At 43.1% G+C, this 18,639-nt stretch overlaps 1 protein-coding gene across 2 annotated transcripts; it reads right to left on the reverse strand.

Moving 5' to 3' along the window:
- Positions 1-2,755: 2,755 nt before the first annotated feature.
- Positions 2,756-18,593, reverse strand: cgna (cingulin a). Of its 2 annotated transcripts, none has more exons than XM_084027461.1 (20): positions 18,416-18,593; positions 12,530-13,436; positions 12,321-12,391; positions 12,147-12,216; positions 11,955-12,050; positions 11,119-11,240; positions 10,769-10,880; positions 10,312-10,524; positions 9,815-9,963; positions 8,955-9,075; positions 8,173-8,385; positions 7,763-7,984; positions 7,420-7,668; positions 7,111-7,281; positions 6,768-6,929; positions 6,284-6,457; positions 6,079-6,197; positions 5,144-5,252; positions 4,902-5,065; positions 2,756-4,370 (listed from the first exon to the last, which is right to left on the reverse strand). In XM_084027461.1, the coding sequence occupies exons 2-20, from the start codon at positions 13,433-13,435 to the stop codon at positions 4,235-4,237; spliced, it is 3,579 nt and encodes a 1,192-aa protein (XP_083883587.1). In that variant the 5' UTR covers position 13,436; positions 18,416-18,593; the 3' UTR covers positions 2,756-4,234. The 2 variants fall into 2 exon arrangements, with proteins under 2 accessions (XP_083883587.1, XP_083883586.1); XM_084027460.1 differs by having other exon boundaries at positions 12,321-12,418.
- Positions 18,594-18,639: the final 46 nt, after the last annotated feature.

The following is an 18,639-nucleotide window of genomic DNA, read 5'->3' on the forward strand; positions in this document are numbered from 1 at the left end:
CTCAGTGGCTTGCTATAAGGGAATGCATAGAAATTGTGCTGCTTCTACAAATTCTAAGATTTTAGGGGCCGAGTGCGAGTCATAAAGGAGCTGTAACAAATGTGACACATAAAAGGTGAATGACAAAATAAACTTTGGTTGCGTGGGTTAAAAGTGGACTTTGGTGACACACAGACATCATGTTGTGATGGATGGATGCTGCTTTCTCATAAACAGTGATGACACAGAACTGCAGTCATGTAATCTGGGAACAGTCATCTTTCCATCCTTTCCACTCCTCCAGGACGCTGAGGTCACATTCTCTAGTTTCTTTCTATTTTTTCTATTAGTTTGGGAGTTTGGGGGTATTTATAACACTTTTTAATGTTGCTTGATTTTTCATGCAAATATAATGCCTGGCAGCATTTAGAAATCAATATATTGGGATAAAAGCACAACACTTTATTTTGCAGATCCACACTTAGAATTTCCTGGAATGAGTAGTAGAAACTTATACGATACATCATTTAATATCTAGCTGATCAAATTAGATATCAAAATACAAATGCCTAAACATTTGAGAGACTCTTTGTGTTGTCATCAGTATGTGTAATCTCCTGGCCGTGGCCCCGACATCATGTGCTGTTGAACACACAGATAGATATTTCTGGCACTAACCGCTCCCTGAATAATGCAGAACAATTGAGACACTTGTATTTCCACGTGGATGAGGTAGATGAAATACTTGTATGGTCGGGCTGCATTCTTTCTCAACAACACATGCAACAAGCAAACAAAACCCCACGATTTCAAAACAGACCGCGCCCAGCTCTCGGCAAATCAGCTCTCAGCTTTAAAGTTGTGCCTGGAGAACTGGAATGATATGGAAACCACATCCCACCCATGGGAATTATGTTCACCCATAATTCACAGTCCAAACGGGTAGAGTAAGCAACGTGTTGACACTGCACAGGCGTGGTCCGGGGGATGGGAGCTGGAGTATCACCTGGTGCTACGGCGAATATCGAAGGCGTGACTCCAGGCCAACATATTTGTCCCAAAGTAAAAACTTTAAAGTTCAATTCCCAGCAACCAGGAAGGGGGGGGGGCTTCCCAGGTCTTTTGTAGATCAATCACACAATAGCACCACGGGAGGAAACAGTAAGTCTGTCAGAATCAGCAGGAGGCTCGTCGACCTACAGTTCTGAGGCGCAGACACGCGGTGGCGTCTCAAAATACTCAAACACAATGTTGTTAAGCACGTAAATGTGCCAAATGGGATGTAAACACATAAATAACCACAGGAGTTGGTGAAGTCTCCCTCCAGGGGGTTGACTTTGATCTCCTTCTCAGATTTAGCAAAAACAAACGCCTGAAGTCATGAAAATGTTCTGGCTAGAAGCATCGAGGCTTGGACTTATTGCTGACCTTGAAGAGATATTCCTGAGATGCAGGGATGTGTTGGATTCACAGTCTTCTGATGTCCAATAGCAGAACTTATAAATATCTTAATCTGTTGCTCCTGTCTGCACTAAACCACCAAACAGTGTGGTTATTTTTTAACTCAGTGTCATTGTTTTAATGGTTGATTTATTATCCCCAACATGCCTCACCCTACTGGGCTGGAACTATCTGCATCTCACAGCATAATCCTGAATGCACCGTTCAGGCTCCGACAGACATTATTCATTAGTCGGAAATCTATCAAGTGTGCAGGTGGAGGGCATTTTCCCAGCGCTCTGAGTGAGTGGTGGAAGAGGCTGATATATTTCTGCATTTATGGTAGTATTTCTGTGTGAACAAAATAGTGGTAGAAATCAGCGAATGCATCCACGAATGGGGAGGCGGGCCTCTTCTAGTCGAGTCCTGCCTGCAGGATGCTCATCGCAGTTCCATTATTTCATTCTGTAAATCGCTCCACGAGTGGAAAACCAGCATTACAGCTGCATAGTGTGATGTTTCTCTTTCAAACAGCACACCGCTTATCTCAGTAATGATGAACAAAGATAGTTCTGCAACAGGAGATAAGAGGGCAAAACAACAGTGACACCCAGTTGTTGCTGCAGCAGGCTCAGTGGATGGAGATACCACAACATCTGAAATGTGAGGAAACAGGCGGATAAACATGAAGCCAAACACAAAGCTGTAATCAGACCCCCCACCACACACACATACACACATACATTTAGCAACACACTTCTGTGAAACTCAGGATTAGATACTTACCTCAAATTCCAGACAAGGACCGCCCTGCAGCCAAAACAAAACATGATGCATCTCATGAACTAGATCTTCTGGTCATAAATGGGCTCCTTAAAAACATGGGAATGGTAGCATTTACAGAATTCATCAAATGTGATTCTGCTTCGATCCTTAACAACTCTAAACAACCAGGTTGTAGTTTTTATCATGCAGATTGTTGTAAGTTATTTAGCGTTAACTCTTCAATAACTGATTGCTGGACACTTATTGGGGCAGCAAACCTGACATGCTATGTATAAAGTTGATTTCCACTCAATACGTTTGGCCAAAGTAGAGTTGGATTATGTATAATTGCACCACTTTTCCTTCCAGGGAAACGATGTGTTGACTTCCTTTATCTTTTCCAATGAAGTCAATGACCTTCTTAAGAAATCTGCTGGCGTTCTGCTCGGTCTACTGTATTCTTACTATTTAGCAGACAGACCGCCTTCTGTTAAAAAGGAAATTAAACATTAGTAGCTGATTATCATTTTGTAAATGTTAGACAATAAACAGAGATGAATACAACTGGAATCATTTAAGTTTTATTGTTGCTAAATGCAGTAGAAACATGATCTATTAGGTGAACCACAGTCAGGGTGCATTTTTACAGGACGTACCAGATATGCAACTTCAACATCTTAATACTCAGTCTAACAAATCATATGTGCTACCATTTCCAGTTTCACTGAAAATACACATTTTGCAGCAAAATGTAATGCAGTTATTATCAACCAATGGTTTTTACAAACTTTATACAAAAATCAACTCAAGACACAAACATAATCTACAATGTTAAATACAAACACTTGTACAAAAACATTCAGAGGAGAATTACAAAACTATCTTTTAACAATTATTTTAAGGCATCATAATGATCATACAGCTCAGTGGCTTGCTATAAGGGAATGCATAGAAATTGTGCTGCTTCTACAAATACGTATGTAAAGATTTTAATTGAACAGGAAGATATTTTGGATATACATTTCATTAGTTTGCTTAAAAAGTGGAAAATCACTTTCATACAGTATGTGATATTCTGTCCTCAAACGTAATAAACTAACCCACAACCAAAAGTCTGTTCCACCTTAACAAAGAAACTGTTATACAGTGAATAAAGATGAAAACAAATCAAAACCTTTACACCAACAAGGTTTCTATCACATTTATAGAATTAAATAGTGTGGTAAGAGAATCCATTTCAGAGGCTATTAGTGTTATATTTTAGATTTATGAATTCCTACTGTCTACCATGAGAAATTAAAGTCTGGACGGTGGAATAAACACACAAGTGACATATTCCATGAAAAAACACATGAAGATATTTCTATTTTACGTGAACAAGCTCCATTGCAGTTATTAAAATAAACCTTTTAACCAAAAAGCAGCATGAGAATGATAGTGTTATATTGCTCATAGGTTCTCTTTGTGGTAATCATCAATGCACTCAATGTTCCATGTTTGGTCCATGTTTGTTAGTAGTTCTATGTAATATTTTTGTATGCTGGCGTAAAAAAATGTGTGTGTTCAGTCATTGTCGGCAGTGCTACACAGGAAACTGAAGTCCAAACATGTAAACTGTCCACTGATTGTTCAGTCAAAGTCAGACTTGGTACCGTAACCCAAAATCCTCAACCCTTAAATGGGTTGACATACTGAATTTGTATCAAAACATGAAAGAGGTATTTTCATTTATAGTTGCAATCCCCTTACTGACTTTGTGTGGGAGGGAGTTTTTGTATGTTGGAGTCCTTCCAACTGTACCATGGAGTACATCTGTGTACACGGTAGACTGAAGGAAACACCCTGAAATGGAGGGGATGTTTTGTTTCCTTCCATTCACTCTTGTGTGGAAAATCATTCCCCATCTAACCTCTACCATATAGCATTTCATCCCAAGGTCCGTTCACTCCTCACTCACTGCCTGCAGTTTAGACCACAATGCTATACAGGCATTCTTTACTCCGTCTACAAAGCAGTTAACCGTCCCTCACCCTGTACCTGAAGTGCTGGTCTAACAGGAGCTGGTCTGGAGGTTGCTCCCAGTGAGGATGGAGGTGATCGTGGAGGGATCGTACAGGCTGTCGTCATCATCTGAACTGAGAGCTGATGAATCCAAAGCTGGCCGTATGGATGCCTGGGTTTTTCTCCTGTGAGACGTGAATCACAGACATCAACAATGGTTCATTTTCAACTGCTGAAACACAAGTTATTTATTTATCAGTTGCTTCATTCACAAGCGTTAGTGCTGCCAGGTGGTGATAGTGCTCCATCTGCTGGCAACACAAGGGAACAACATGGATTTCCTAGTTACTTGTGGGAGCATGTACTTAATTTCCCCCGTGGTCCATGAATAATGTGCCTTTTTAGTTAAATTAAATAGCTTTTCACGAGTGGGTGATTGCCGATTAGTTTTACACACATCACATTGGGACATACTGCACCTCAGGGTGCGGTGTGAATCTCTACCAGGTGTCTGTAATTATGTCCAACAGACAAGGAATTTGGGTTTGCTGGTAATAAAGTCATTTACATGCAGCTTTCTCCATTCTGGGACACAAGGAGGAGGAGACTCACTGCTGTGATAATCTGGCTGCTAGGAAGTGTCTCGCATAAGCACACAGTGAGTAACAAATTGGATGACTGACAAAATTGGGATACAAAGAAAAGGAAATGCTTACTTGAGTTCAGTTTCCAGGGCTGTGACTCTGGCCTGCAAGGCTTCTTTGAGCTCCATCTGTTCCTCCATGTCTCTCTGGGCCTTTCTCCTCAGTCCGTCTATCCGCTCCAGCTCGGTCTCTCCTTCGTCCACCTGCCTCTTGAGAGCTTTAACTCTCAGAGCGAGCTGCGACGCAACATGAGGTTAGAGTGTGGCTTTACGGCGTCTGCGTTTGGTGTTTACGTAGGAGTTGAATGTGTTTACCTGATCTCTTTGTTCAGTGTGTGTTTGTTTCTCCTCATCCAGTGTCATGTTTATATCTTTTAGTTTCCTCTCCAGACGCCGTTGAGACGCCAACAGAGAGTTCTTCTCCCTTTACATATTCACACAAGAGACGAACAGAGCATAAGACATGGAGCATGTTAATGAGCAACACTCTCCCTGTCTGGAATACTGCAAAAATGCCCTCGAGTCCTCCTTATAATATATGTGCACATACAGTGCTATACATAAGTTTAGGCACCCCATGCCTAAGTTATGCTAAAGAGGAATAAAAATCATCTTTTGGGAACTGATCTTAATGTCTGCCCTGTGATAGACTGGCGTCCTGTCCAGGGTGAACCCTGCCTTCGCCCAATGATAGCTGGGATGGCTCCAGCCCCCCCTACACCCTGAATACAGGATAAGCGGTAGACAATGGATGGATGGATGGATGGATGGATGGATCTTAATGCCTTAATTAAACAAATGAGAGAAAAATCCTACCTTTTAGGACACCAATTTTCTTTGTGAATGAATAATATATGGTAAAGAAATAAATGTTCTTCATTAAAATACAGGGTGCATAAGTATGGGCACCCCTATGTTAAACTCCCATAGAGGCAGGCAGATTTTTATTTTTAAAGGCCAGTTATTACATGGATCCAGGATACTATGCATTCTGATAAAGTCACCTTTGGAGTTAAAATAAAATCCAAATCCTCACATACCCATCACATACCTGGAGACTGGCATGGTGCCTTTCAGATAGCCTATAGCATGCTAGTTAGCCTAATGATTTCTCAATGCAAATCAAACCAGCTAATAGGCTGATCAAAGAAGATTTTTATTCCTCTTTTTAGTCAACTTTAGCATGGGGTGCCTAAACTTTTGCATAGCACTGTACATCCTGCAGCATGTTTCCATCTCGTGCACTGTACCTTTCCTCACTCCGTAGCCGTTCTTCCAGCTCCTGGTTCTTGTTCTCCAGCTGGGAGAGTCCTGCTGAGGAGCGGGACTGGCCCTCCATGTCAGCCACACGACTCCTCAGCTCCTTCAGCTGCGAGGACAGACATGGACAAACAGCAGGTCAACAATCCCCCAAATACTCCTACAAAGGTCAGCAGACGCAGCTGCGTTACATACGTGTCTCTCCATGGCATTCTTGTCCAGCTCCAGGTCCTGTTTGGAGGATCTCTCCTGCATGAGCTCAGAGCGGAGCTGGTCGATCTGGTCTCTGCCCCTGGCCACTCGGTCTGTCAGCATCTCCACGCTGCTTTTCTCCTCCTCCAGCTCCAACTCCATACGCTTCAGCTTGTCCTGACAAGATGAGATCAACTTTATTAGATGATCAGAGAGGAGATCATGTGGTTTAGCCCAAGGGTGAGAATTGCTGGCAGTGAGTTTGGATATATATAGCATATAAATACTCTTGATCTGTTGTACTTGTACTGTTGTACTGTTGTACTTGTATGTGCAAGTCAAAATGCTAATCTAGTAGGAAATGTGCAGAAACATATCCAGAAATATGCAAAGGTATACAGGCATTATATGCAAAGCAGCACTAACGAGCCATGAGAGTCCTGCTTTATATTCCCGAACCATGGAGATGCAGCTGCACGTATCTTACCTCCAGGATACGAATCTCCCGGGTTTTCTCACTGATGCCATTTTTGCTGGCCTCCATCTCTCCCTCAATGTGGCGCAATCTGTTGGACAGAAGCTCTTTATCCAGCTGGTGGTTGTCTCTCTCCTCGCATACAAGCAAAATCTCCTTCTTCTGTCGTGACATCTAGTCAGATTAATGAAGATATTAGAAACGGTAATGACAAACAATCACGTAATAATGTGTGGTTTTGCATGTTTATATCACACAGACACAGGCAGTCATGAATATTATGTGTCACAACTACGGAAAACATTCAGACATTCATGAGGAAAACAACAGCCAGGTCAAACAAGCACACACAAACCTCTTCCTCCAGTCTCCTTAGATTTATGTGACTTTTCTCCTGTTCACTCTGAGCCTCGTTTCCGTGACGTTGGGCCTCCTGCAATTCCTTGCGTGCCCTCTCTCTCTGCTCCTCCAGCTGAACCCTGAGCGTCTGCGCCTCCTCTCTGGAGGACATGGTCAGAGACTCGTACTAACAGGGAGAGGCAAAAGAACAAAGAGGGTGAATGTTCTTGCTCTGGGAATCCTCTAAAGAGCAGTTGGATGCTCCATGCTGCAGACGTTTTTTTGTTTTGTTTACTAGGTTTAAAAAAAGATCTCTCCTCCTTACATCTTTGTTGAGTTTCTCCAGAGCTCTTTCCTGCTGTCGTTTGGTCACTTCCAGCTGGTTGATGGTCTGTTTGAGTGTCTCCTTGTCTTTCTCTGCATCCTCCACACTAAGGATAAGTGCATGGTGCTCCTGGCTCAGTCTGGAAGCTTTTCTCTTGGCCTCATCTAGCTCAGATCTCAACCCTCTCACCTCGGTGTGGAGGGCGATCTCTGCATCTGAGCTCTCTGTGGCATTGGACTGCAGCTGAGCCTGAGGAAGCCACAGAGGATGTCTGGTTATGCTTAAATGTGTCTGCTGATTTCAGGGAACCAAACGCACTGATGGTCTAGAAGATGTGACCTACCTCCAAGCGTGAGAGTTTGTCTTTGAGACGTGTGTTGGCCTCCTCTTGTTCCTGCCGGGCATCTTGGAGCAATTTAATATCCATCTGAGCTTTATTGAGACGTGTCTTACCGTCCTCCACTTCCTCCTTAGCTAATGAGAGTTTCTCTTTGAGCTGGCTCGCCTCACCATGTGTCTGATCAATCTTCTGCTCCAGCTCTGAGATGATGGCTGGGTCTGGGAGCTACAGGCAGAAATAAAAGGGAATGTTATTGACCAAACAATACAAGAGAGATAATGGAGATTAAATATGAGAATTCGGAGCTAGACAATTAAATGCAAAAATACCACATACACATCACCATATTTTGTTGCATGAGCTGGTAATTTGTTTAATGTATATTGTTACAGCCACAGTAAGATTTAACTAACCCGTTTGTTTTTCTCCTGTGCCTTGGCAATATCCTCTCTGGCCCTCAGTAATTGGTCCTTTAGCCGGTCAATCTCGTACTTCAGTTCTGCCTCCTGGTTCTGGTGAGATTTTTTTATGGAGATGATCTCCATGACCTTCTTGTCAAACGCGGTTCTCTGCTTCTCCACCTCAGACACGGCCTTCTTCAGATCAGTATTGTATCGCTGAAGTTCCTAAATAGAAATATGGATGGTTGAAGCTACAGTCGGTAACTATGATAAAAATGACTTTGTCATACTGGCTCAAACATTCAATATATATCCTTGCAGTACAACGATATGTCGAACGAACATAATCACTGCTCGTGAATTCCCATCAAAGTGTCAAACTAGGCAGTGCTGATGTGATATCAATGCAAATATGAATCAATATCCTGTTACTGGATTGTCTATTTCTCTAAAATGAGAACGTCTGTGACCCAAGTCACAACCAAGCGCCACCCACCAACCAGAGCAAACGTTATCAACAAAACATCTGAGGTGAGAAATAGACTGTACACCAGCTCAGGCACAGTGATTGACAGCTACGTTAGTGATTCGTCTGCTCTGGTTGGTTGTTTCCCTTCAGGCGCGGTGGAGTCCTGCATAGCCATTAGGGGCACTAACAGAAGGCAGAGGAACCTGATATTTTCACAGACTATCGGTCTCCTGTCAAGATATAGTGACAGTTTGAGCAAATATGACAAAAATCCTTTTTTTTCAAAAACATATCAGAGGTCATGTGCAGCTGAGTGTATGTTCACCTGGTTGAGAGTCTGTGTGTGGCCAGGGTCCGGTATCTGTTGTTTCATCGTGCACACTTTCTCCTGGACCTCCTTTAGTTCCTCCTCAAACTCCTCTTTTTCTAGTCTTACTTGCAGGAGGCTAGAATTAGTAGATCAAATACAGATGATCCAAACACTGTACCATATGAAAAGTATTGTAAGTACTGCTTGATTATCTGATCAGCAGCTGCTAGACTGTAGAAGGGATTCATGACAACTGAGATTAATTTACTTTGATGAACTCAACAAGCAAATAAGTCGTTATATAATCAGGAAATAAATCAGCGTTCCTTGATACCACAACATTCAGACATATACACAGGAGAAAGAAAAAAACACTGACATTAAGATCATCCACACTATTAGTTATATACTGTATGGACAGAATTGTGACTGGTGTTCTGCACATTTCTGCTCAACCATAGTACTAAATATGGTCCACTGTCCTAGTGGGTACTAACACCTGGCACTTGAGAGGTCCTGGTACGTATTGAAATGTGGATTATGTCATGAATTAGGGCTGCGAGTGTGGATGGCCTTGGAACTACAGTTAGACAGTTGTTAGCACAGCTAGCCACATCTACAGCTCTACATCTAAACACCAATGCTGTGCAATTAGTGACTCTCACAGTGTTTCAGGGCTGCTGGGTGGCTCTCTGACAGAGAGGGGAGAAACATTGACCAGGTAGAATGGAAAGGAAGAGATGGACATACATTAGTAGTACAGCAGGTGCAAAGAGAAACACAAAAGATGGTGAAAAAATCCATGTCCATGTAAGCATTGCAAAGTCCAAATCCAGGTACTGTAATAATGAAATGACGCATTAGAGTTAACTCACTCCTGTTTGGTTATTCGAAGTTCGTCTCTGGTGGCATGAAACTGCTCCATCCAGTGGCCGCTCTCGTCTCTGCAGTCTTCCAACTGCTGCTGCAGGGAGCGAACTGAAGCGTTCACACGCAACCGCTCTGCCTCGATGCCTGCGTGAGACTGGAATAATCATAGACATAAATACATAATTAGATAGACAGACTGATTGTTTTCTACTGAAGTTTAAAATGTTGTTTTTCCTGCTGCTAGACGTGCACCTGTCCATGAGGCTTCTCCTGTGCAGCCAATCCTGTGTTCTCGTCTCTCACCAGATCATTCTCTTCATATGCCTACGTATGTACTTAGGTAATGTATGTAATGCATACTGTAAGTATGTGTTTGTAGAAAATATGCTAAAAGCAATAATGCAATATATTATATGTGATGTGGTATTGTCACAAAACCTCTGCAAGCACGTGGCCTCAGAGTTCTGCTGATGTGTTTCCATCAGTGTGTTTGGATACACACCTGGGACACCTGCTCCATGCTGCTGCGGAGCTTCTCCATGTCAACGCTGTACTGCTCCCGGAGCACCTCCATCTCTTTGTCGTGTGTGGCCACCTCTTCCTTCAGAGCTCCTTTGAGAGCTGTTAGCTCCCTCTCTCTCTGTCTCAGGTTATCCTCCAGCTTCTGTTTCAGCTGGCACACCTCCATCAGCTGTGTCTGACAAGTCATCAGGTCCTGCAGACACAGTATGAACCTGATGCTGCCTCATGTTTGTACAGGATTGCTCAGCTGTTTACACAAACCGTATACAGCCTTTAACAAAGAATTCATCTGGCTTTTAACCAAAGAAGCCTTGTAAACCTCCACATATAATGCTAGATTAGAGTCTCATCTTATTTTAAAAAGAAAATACAACTATGAGGTGAGACATTTTCTCCCTGTGCATCTGCGTGGGTTTATCAGTATGTTTCTGTCGTACCGTCTTGCCGCCATTCTCTCTTCTGAATTCATCCTGAAGCTCAGCCAGCTGGTCCTCTATTTCTCTGACCCGTGCCTCTGCGTTCTCCCTGTCCATACGCAGCTGAGTCAGCCTGCGAGGAAAAGAGGACATGCACACTGCTGAATGATATTTGGAATTCAAATGACGATGGCATACTAGTTTGTCTTGTGAATAAGTTACAATGACTGCTTGTTTGGTGAATTGTAAGGAGCTTGTCACTCCTGTCTCACACACAACGGTACCATGCCCCTTCCTCCGTCAGTGTGTTTGTCCGTCTATCTATCTATCAGTGAATGAGTTTCAGTGTGTGAATGCTACCGTGTCCTCACTCGGATTGGGTTTCATTTAATTCTTTCTTCTTTCGGTCCAGCAACTCCCGGAGCTGCAGATTTTCATCCAGACAGGACTCCAGCTCAGCTTTCAGGGCAGGATCAGAATTGCTAGCAGAGTCCTACGAACGAGCAGACGTGATGAATAAATGAGTGAAACATGAGACACCAGGTAGCTGTGGTGGCATTAACAGTGGGCTTTTAGGATATGTTAAAGTGGGCTTGCATTTGCCCACCGATCAATATGCACAATGGATTAAGTTCTTAGCAGCTATTAGAGATTAAGACCTGCCCACCTTCCTTAAGCCAATATATAATGAGTCATTATTGAAGTTAGATTATTGTGTGCGTGTCCATTTGACCAGGCCAGAGGGCTTTAAGGATTAATGGGAGGATTAATCTGAAGTGGCTCCAAAGAACCCCGAGCCCTCCTGGTGGGATTAGTTGAAGACATAAAAACTCTGAGGGCAGTTTCCTTCTCTGAACCAAACAGCTATTCCCTTCACTTGGTCATTGTTGCTCTCCTGATGAGGAGACCTGGAAGAGTGTTTATGTGAGGCACTGGATGAACACTGTAATCACAGCTGACTTAAAGTGGCAGGTTTCTCTCTGAATGTTAACATCCTAGTGGCAGAAAGCTCAAATCAGCCGACATTTAGGAAGGTTTGGTGGGTCATCCAAGGCACGGAAACTACAGTAGCAACCAAAAACTCAGTTCTACATGTCAGTAAAGTATAGAAAACATTCAGCACTGCTAATAACCTTGCAAGTATTGGAACAGTACTGGATATAAACAAATCCCAATGCCGTCCAACCATTATTCCTACTTTATTTACCCGTCTTTCCACCTGCAGGGTAGCATGTAATTCAGCCATTTTTCTTTCAAGCTCCCTCTTTTCTCTCATCCACTCTTCCTGGGGTCTTTCTTTGGACTGTTGAGGAAAAAGGTATAGGGGGACATACAGGTAAGTAGTAGTTCATACCAGTAATCATTTTTATTTTTATCTAAAAATTAAAAAAGGACAAACCTTTAGATTCTGAATCTTCTGAAAGATGACCTTGACTTTGTGCCTGATGACAACTTCACTCTCACTGGTCCTGAGGGAAGGTGGAAATGACCAATTAAACATTTATAACCATGCTATTATGACAAGAAAATACAACCTCTATGTGCTACGCCGTGCTAACATGTGGGTCCATACCCTTGTCTCAGGACGTTGTATATAGTCTGCATGGCCTGCTCCTCCTCATTGGGCGTCTCAGCACTCTGACCCTGGTCCAGCAAAAGGTCAGGAGTCACCTTGAGACATAGATCAGAAAACTACTCTTGCAATGTTGCATGCTATGTAGTGTTTGTTGCTCACTAAAAATCAGCTGTCATCTGCTCAGCCATAAATCATTGTATTCTTACTTGTGGCTCGGTCAGACTGGCCTGTGGTGTCTCTGCAGCAGCATATCTCCCTGCTGATGTCCACTGATTAGCAGCGTGTCCGGGGAATTTGGTGAAAGCAGCCTGGCCGCGTCCCAGGCTGCTGTGAGTGGAGGACGGAGGTGGGGTGTCGGGGTTGGGGCTGAGGCGACGAGATGTCGTTCTGGGATCTTGTTGTTCAGCAGGGAGTCCTCTCTGTTGTCCACCAGTGGTACCACCATCAAACCGGTTTATCATTCTGTTGACAGGAGTCTGCCTCTGGTTTGTTTGTGCCGGAGGGTCAGGGTTGGACTGGCTTCTCACTGACCCTAATGACCCGTTGAGCCCCGCTTCGTACGAGCCATCCCACATATTCCTTTCCACACCCCCCTCTCTACCGCCGACACGCCGGACCTGCTCTCTCTCCCCCCTTACTCCGATTCCTCCATCCAGATTCCCATAACTCCCAGACTTGCCATCCCCTGGTGGCCGAGACAGCTGGAAGTCCTCATTGCCTGCATCTCCCTCTCCATCCCGTTCCAGCAGTGACCCATGGGACTGGGCCCGGCGTAGTGCCCCTCCCTGCCCTGCTCCTCCTCCTAATTCTGCCCCCTGTGTTCCTAGCTCTGCCTTCTCTCTCCTCCGGGGAAGGCTGCTGTAACCAGAGGAGTACTGGGTCTTGAGCTGGACCCCATAAGAGTCTCCTTTCTCTCCGTCCTTCAGGACCACATATGGCTGGCCACCAATACCCTGCACCCTGACTGCCACGCCGTACTTGGAGGTGGTCTGGGTTTTGGTCTTGGGCTGGGGACCTGGTTGTCCCCCAGTAGCATCGCAGAGGTCATTGATGAAGCGGATCTGGACACCATAGTCCACCGGGGTCTTCCGACCTGAAGACTGTGTGCTCATGCTGGTAACAAAGGAGACAGCAGGGTAAGGACAAGAATAAGGGATCAAGTTTGGATCCCATAGAAGAAGAGAGCTTTGGACTAGTCTTTGACTACAGGCTATATATTGGCTCTGCTCTAGTTTTCATACCCAAAATGTTAGCTTTTTTATTCATGTATTGTAAATACATAATTCGTTTGACAAATGCTTTTGTCTGCAGGATAATACACAAATACACAAGAACACTTGAAAGAAATGTATTGGTATAATCAAAGTCATTTCTGGTCGGGTCATATTTACCCTAAAACAACAAAACAGGATTGTTTTTTTTTGTTAAGCTAAAGTAAGAGAACTTGCAGCACAGAAATGACAGACCAGGTATGAGAGAAGAATTAAGTATTTCAAAATCACCAGATTATAAACGCCTGCTTAGTATCTTGGTCAGAATTGTTAAAAAGAAAAAAAAAACGATCATTTTGTTTAACTCGGGTCAGGCTATACTCACAACAGCAGATTTAGGTTCACAGAGGGGGGAAAGAAAGAGACGAATACAATACAGGCCAGCTCAACATCAAACAGCTCAAATCAGGAACTCAAACAAAGAATACCTTGACACTCGTTAACAAGCAACCCTGACATGTCAGAACCTTGTTAGAGAAAACGCTTTGAACACACACAGGGACACCGATTTATAGGCAGCAACACTTTTTTCTGTCTGTTGACTGCATGTGTGGACTTTGTCCTCGCTGCACTCCATTAGTCATTAACCTGAAAGCACACACCCACATATCACTTTCCCCTTGTAAGGACCAACAAAGCCTTTTTCTTACTTTTGGAAGTTTCCCAACCAGATACTAAACCAAATTCCCAATTTTTTATTTATTTTTTTAACAGCTTGAACCTCCTCATTCTTTTGCTCTTTTTTCCCTAAGCTATGATAGCCTTTGGTGAGTAGTTTTTAAAAGATTTATATTCTATTTTAACTGATCACACCCATGCCATGATCTGGTCCCTGTCTGCCTGGCAATACTATTAAGTACTGAACTGAACGTTGCTTATATTACATTGACTGACTGAACATGCCATGTGTCAGATCACATCGTGAGATCTCATCCCCAAGTCTATTACACTGGTATGGTTCATTTAACTCACATCAAACCCATTAAAACACTCCCTGCCTGACCTCTGCACCTTTTATTTCCTCTCCACAGCTTCCAAGGTGAGACACTGAAAGTGGGCTGGAAGAGTGAAAGGGAGGCAAAGTGAGAGAGAGAGAGAGAGAGAGAGAGAGAGAGAGAGAGAGAGGGAACAGAGAGAAAAACCCTCAGCATTTCCTCTCTTATCAGGGCCTCGTGTGATAAAATCCAAAGTCAAGCTGTTCTGTGCACAATCAACCCTCCCCCCAAACACGCAAAAGGACTGACTACAAAAGTAACTATCAAACAGATAACACTGAGACATGCACCCATACATCATTTAACGCCTACACACACATTTTCATATATCCATGCAGATTTTGAAGGCTGTATGACGCAGCGGCGACCAAGCCAAGCCAAGAATAAGATACAGTCAGCAAAGTGAGTCAGGACAGATAATCCTATATATCCTTGCTGTGCAAAACGAATACATTAAACAACTTTGGAGCGAGAACAGTGGAAAATGTCCGGGCTGACAGCGAGCGAAGCAACACAACATGAATGACCTTTGGTGACATCTGTGTGCTTGTGGTCCGTAAGCATCGTGCATCGGACGTGCGCTACTAGTCGATTTTTTTCCCACCCTTTGGGAGCCACAGAGGAAGCACCACGTCACAACACATTTGTGCAGCCAAGCTTGAAGTCTGTAGCCGACTGTCTTCACAGCAAGGTCAAGCGTGTGAGCGTACCACGTGAGGGCTGAAATGATGTCATTCTGACCCAGGGTGGTCTGCAGGTGTAAGTGTGCCAAACTGACTTACAGATTGGTAGTAACATGACTTTTCTATTTTCCATCAGTTGATTGATACATGCATCTATCAGTTTCATTTTTATGCCACTGAGCCCCTCTTGGAGCTGTCCAAGGGGGACGGGGTGAAGGGGATCCCATCCTATTGTTCAGCTGATGTGGGGCAGAAAATGAGGGCAGCAATTCTGAGAATGCCAAAACAAGCAGTCTTTCATTCCCCCCCTTACACCAGTTGTCTGATTATGACAGTAAGTTTGTTTGAACACTGACATCGTTGTCCTCATACACTCTCCCTTTTAGGTTTTCTCCTGAAAGCTAATTTCTAATCACTCTAAAATAAACATCCTTTTCCAAATCTAAAGTAGGATATCAAACAAGTTCTTCTCTAAATAAATTTGATTATACAGTGTCTGTGTGTCGACATACTCAGTCACAACAAATGCTGTTGCTTACTTTGTAAGAAACACTGTGTGTGTGACTCTGCATCCTTTAGAGCTGAAAGGATGGTCGATTAATCAATTACCAATTAAACTTTGATTATTCTCTAGTTCCAGCTTTCTAATTATAAGGATTGGTTGCTTTTTAACTTATGTGATTGTAAACTGAATGTCTTTGGGGTTTTGTTGGTCCAGAAAAGCAGGTGATGTGAAGATATCACCTAAGGCTTTAGATAGTTTTTCATTACGTTGAAACATTTTATAGATCAAACAAATAATAGAGTGAACAATGGGTGAATTATTGGACCATTTAAAAAAGTATTATTTAGTTGTCCAAGCAAAGATCTCTCACCCACACTTGGATCATAATAGTATGTGGCATCTGATTTTCAGGCATCTGCTTGCCCAGCTAAGAGTGAATCTGGTGCAAGTTATGTTACCCTGCAGTTATGCTGACAAGCTCTCTGCCTCTGGCCTCAAATTGAATTCCCACCAAGTAAATTGAATTGGAGTCGCTTCCCTGTTAAGATCCGAGAGGGAACGGAAAATATAATTAGGAGATTAGAGCGGGCGTGGAGAAATGAAACAACAGCAGTGTAGAGTCATGAAAGTGACTGCTGACTCACAGAGTCAGCATAGGTCATGTGATAAGATCATCTCTGCCCTGGTAAAAAAAATCATACCATTAAAGGCTGAGTCTAAACTTTTCTGTGATTAATATGAAAATGTTTCCATCATATAGATTAACAGTATTTCACAGTATCAGTAGTGAATATGTTTAATGTATTCACAATTTGGAAATTGGTAACTGCTGATGATGAACCATCATTAACCTTGATTGATTTTTCTTTTCCAATAAACAGATTCACAGTTTAGTCTATAGTGTGAGAACAAACTTCCCATCATTCATTACAATATCCCAAGCTGACCTCTTGCATCTGCTGAGGATGGCTGAGGACATGAGGCCGAGAGCACCAGTCAAATCTAGTAAGTAGAGGATTTTATGTCAAACTGCTGTTTTCAAGGTCAATAATGACCTTTATTTTTCAAAAATTAAACAGAGAGACTTTACTTTCAATAAACAATCGATCACCATAATTGTTGACAAAGAATTAAGTTGGTTGAATATTGACTTAGTCATTTCAGCATAACATACAGCATACTGTTAGGATCAGCTTAAAAACAACAGTTCTTCCAGGTCAATCATTACATTATACAGGTATAACCTGTAAAATACAAACATGAAGGTGTAACAGCGATGGACAAAATAGTAGTGCACACCTTCTCTGTCCTAATAAGACAGACAGACACTCAGTCCTCTGGGTATTCTCCCTCTCCATTACATTCTTGACATTAAACCTCTTCCTCTTTCAAGCAGTTATTCTCTTTCCAAACTTGCCTCTGCTCCTCTTTCACACCCAAACAAAAACCATTTATTCCTCCTTTCAAATCCAAAGTAGTTCATTGGCATAACAAAGGGATACTTCAGTCACCAAACAGTACACAAATGACACCGTATCAGGAATAAATATGCCCCTCCCTTACCCTACATTCCAGACACTTCTTTCTCTCTGTCCTTTTCACTCACACAGGCTGAGTATGGGTGTGTGTGTGTGTGTGTGTGTGTGTGTGTGTGTGTGTGTGTGTGTGTGTGTGAGTGAGAGAGATAGATTTATGGGAACTTATCGGCATGCTACAGTTGTACCTGTCACATTGGACTCACCTTTATCTCTGAATTAAGAATGGTGGTTACCCCCCCCCCCCCCCCACCCCACACACACACACACACACACACACACACACACACACACACACACACACACACACACACACACACACACACACACACGTTATAATGAAACCGTGTTGTTAATGACCTGTCACGTTAGCAGGTGCAATGCTATGATTATTCACTTTCATGACATCATCATCCCCCCCCCCCACACTTCAAAACTATAATCTGCAGTTGTTTCTTGCTCACGTCACCAGTTTCATCTGAATCAAACTTAAACAGAAGAGCATCTCTCTGAGACCGGCTCTCTTCACAAACCTCATAGGGAGGTTGCAGAGAAAAACGTTACACAACAGGCTATTTATTATTAAAGAAGCATATATGTGAAAGGCTTAAAGAGTTTGAAATGTGATTGAATGCCTCTTGTGTGTTAAACACTATCCCAGGGGACGAGACGAATCCTCCTGGCAACAGGTGACGATATAACCGTTTTTAATATGAATTCCTTTGGCATTAAACTATCTTTACAGGTCTTAAATGCAGAAACGTGTGTTCACCCGAGAGGACTTGCACATGGACAGACATCTCTCACAAGTACCATAAAGAGGCGAGTCCTCCTGAAGCGACGTTAGCTGGGAGCACTGGGAGCACTGGGACCTGTCTGCCTCTTCTACCGTCAAACTGACGTTAGCCGCCGAGCTAACGTTAAACTGGCGAACAGAAAGGAAAACAACCTCGGAGATACACTACAGGAGATGTGTACAGAACTAACTCACGCGAAAAAACACAGAACATCCCACCAAGAGAAGTAAGTGTCTGACAGGTCATGTCTGTCTGCTTCTAGCCGTCTGGATATGTTGTGAAGTCCAACAATAAGCGTAAAGTTACCTCTTTCTCCGAAGTTATTCTTTGCTCCTCTTTGACACCGCGCTTCCTTTCCGTCGGTGATGATTCAAACGTTTTCCATCAAAGTCCACCCAGAAAGTGGGTGGAAAACACAACTCCTACGCAAATGAACACAGTAAGAAGTTCATTAGGCGGCGACTGCAACCTGTTACCTTTTGTCGGGGATGTATCCGTCCCGCCCAGCCTCTCAGCAGGGAGCGCTCTGA

This window comes from Eutrigla gurnardus, assembly GCF_963514095.1.
Source record: "Eutrigla gurnardus genome assembly, chromosome: 14".
In the NCBI taxonomy this organism is placed as follows: domain Eukaryota; kingdom Metazoa; phylum Chordata; class Actinopteri; order Perciformes; family Triglidae; genus Eutrigla; species Eutrigla gurnardus.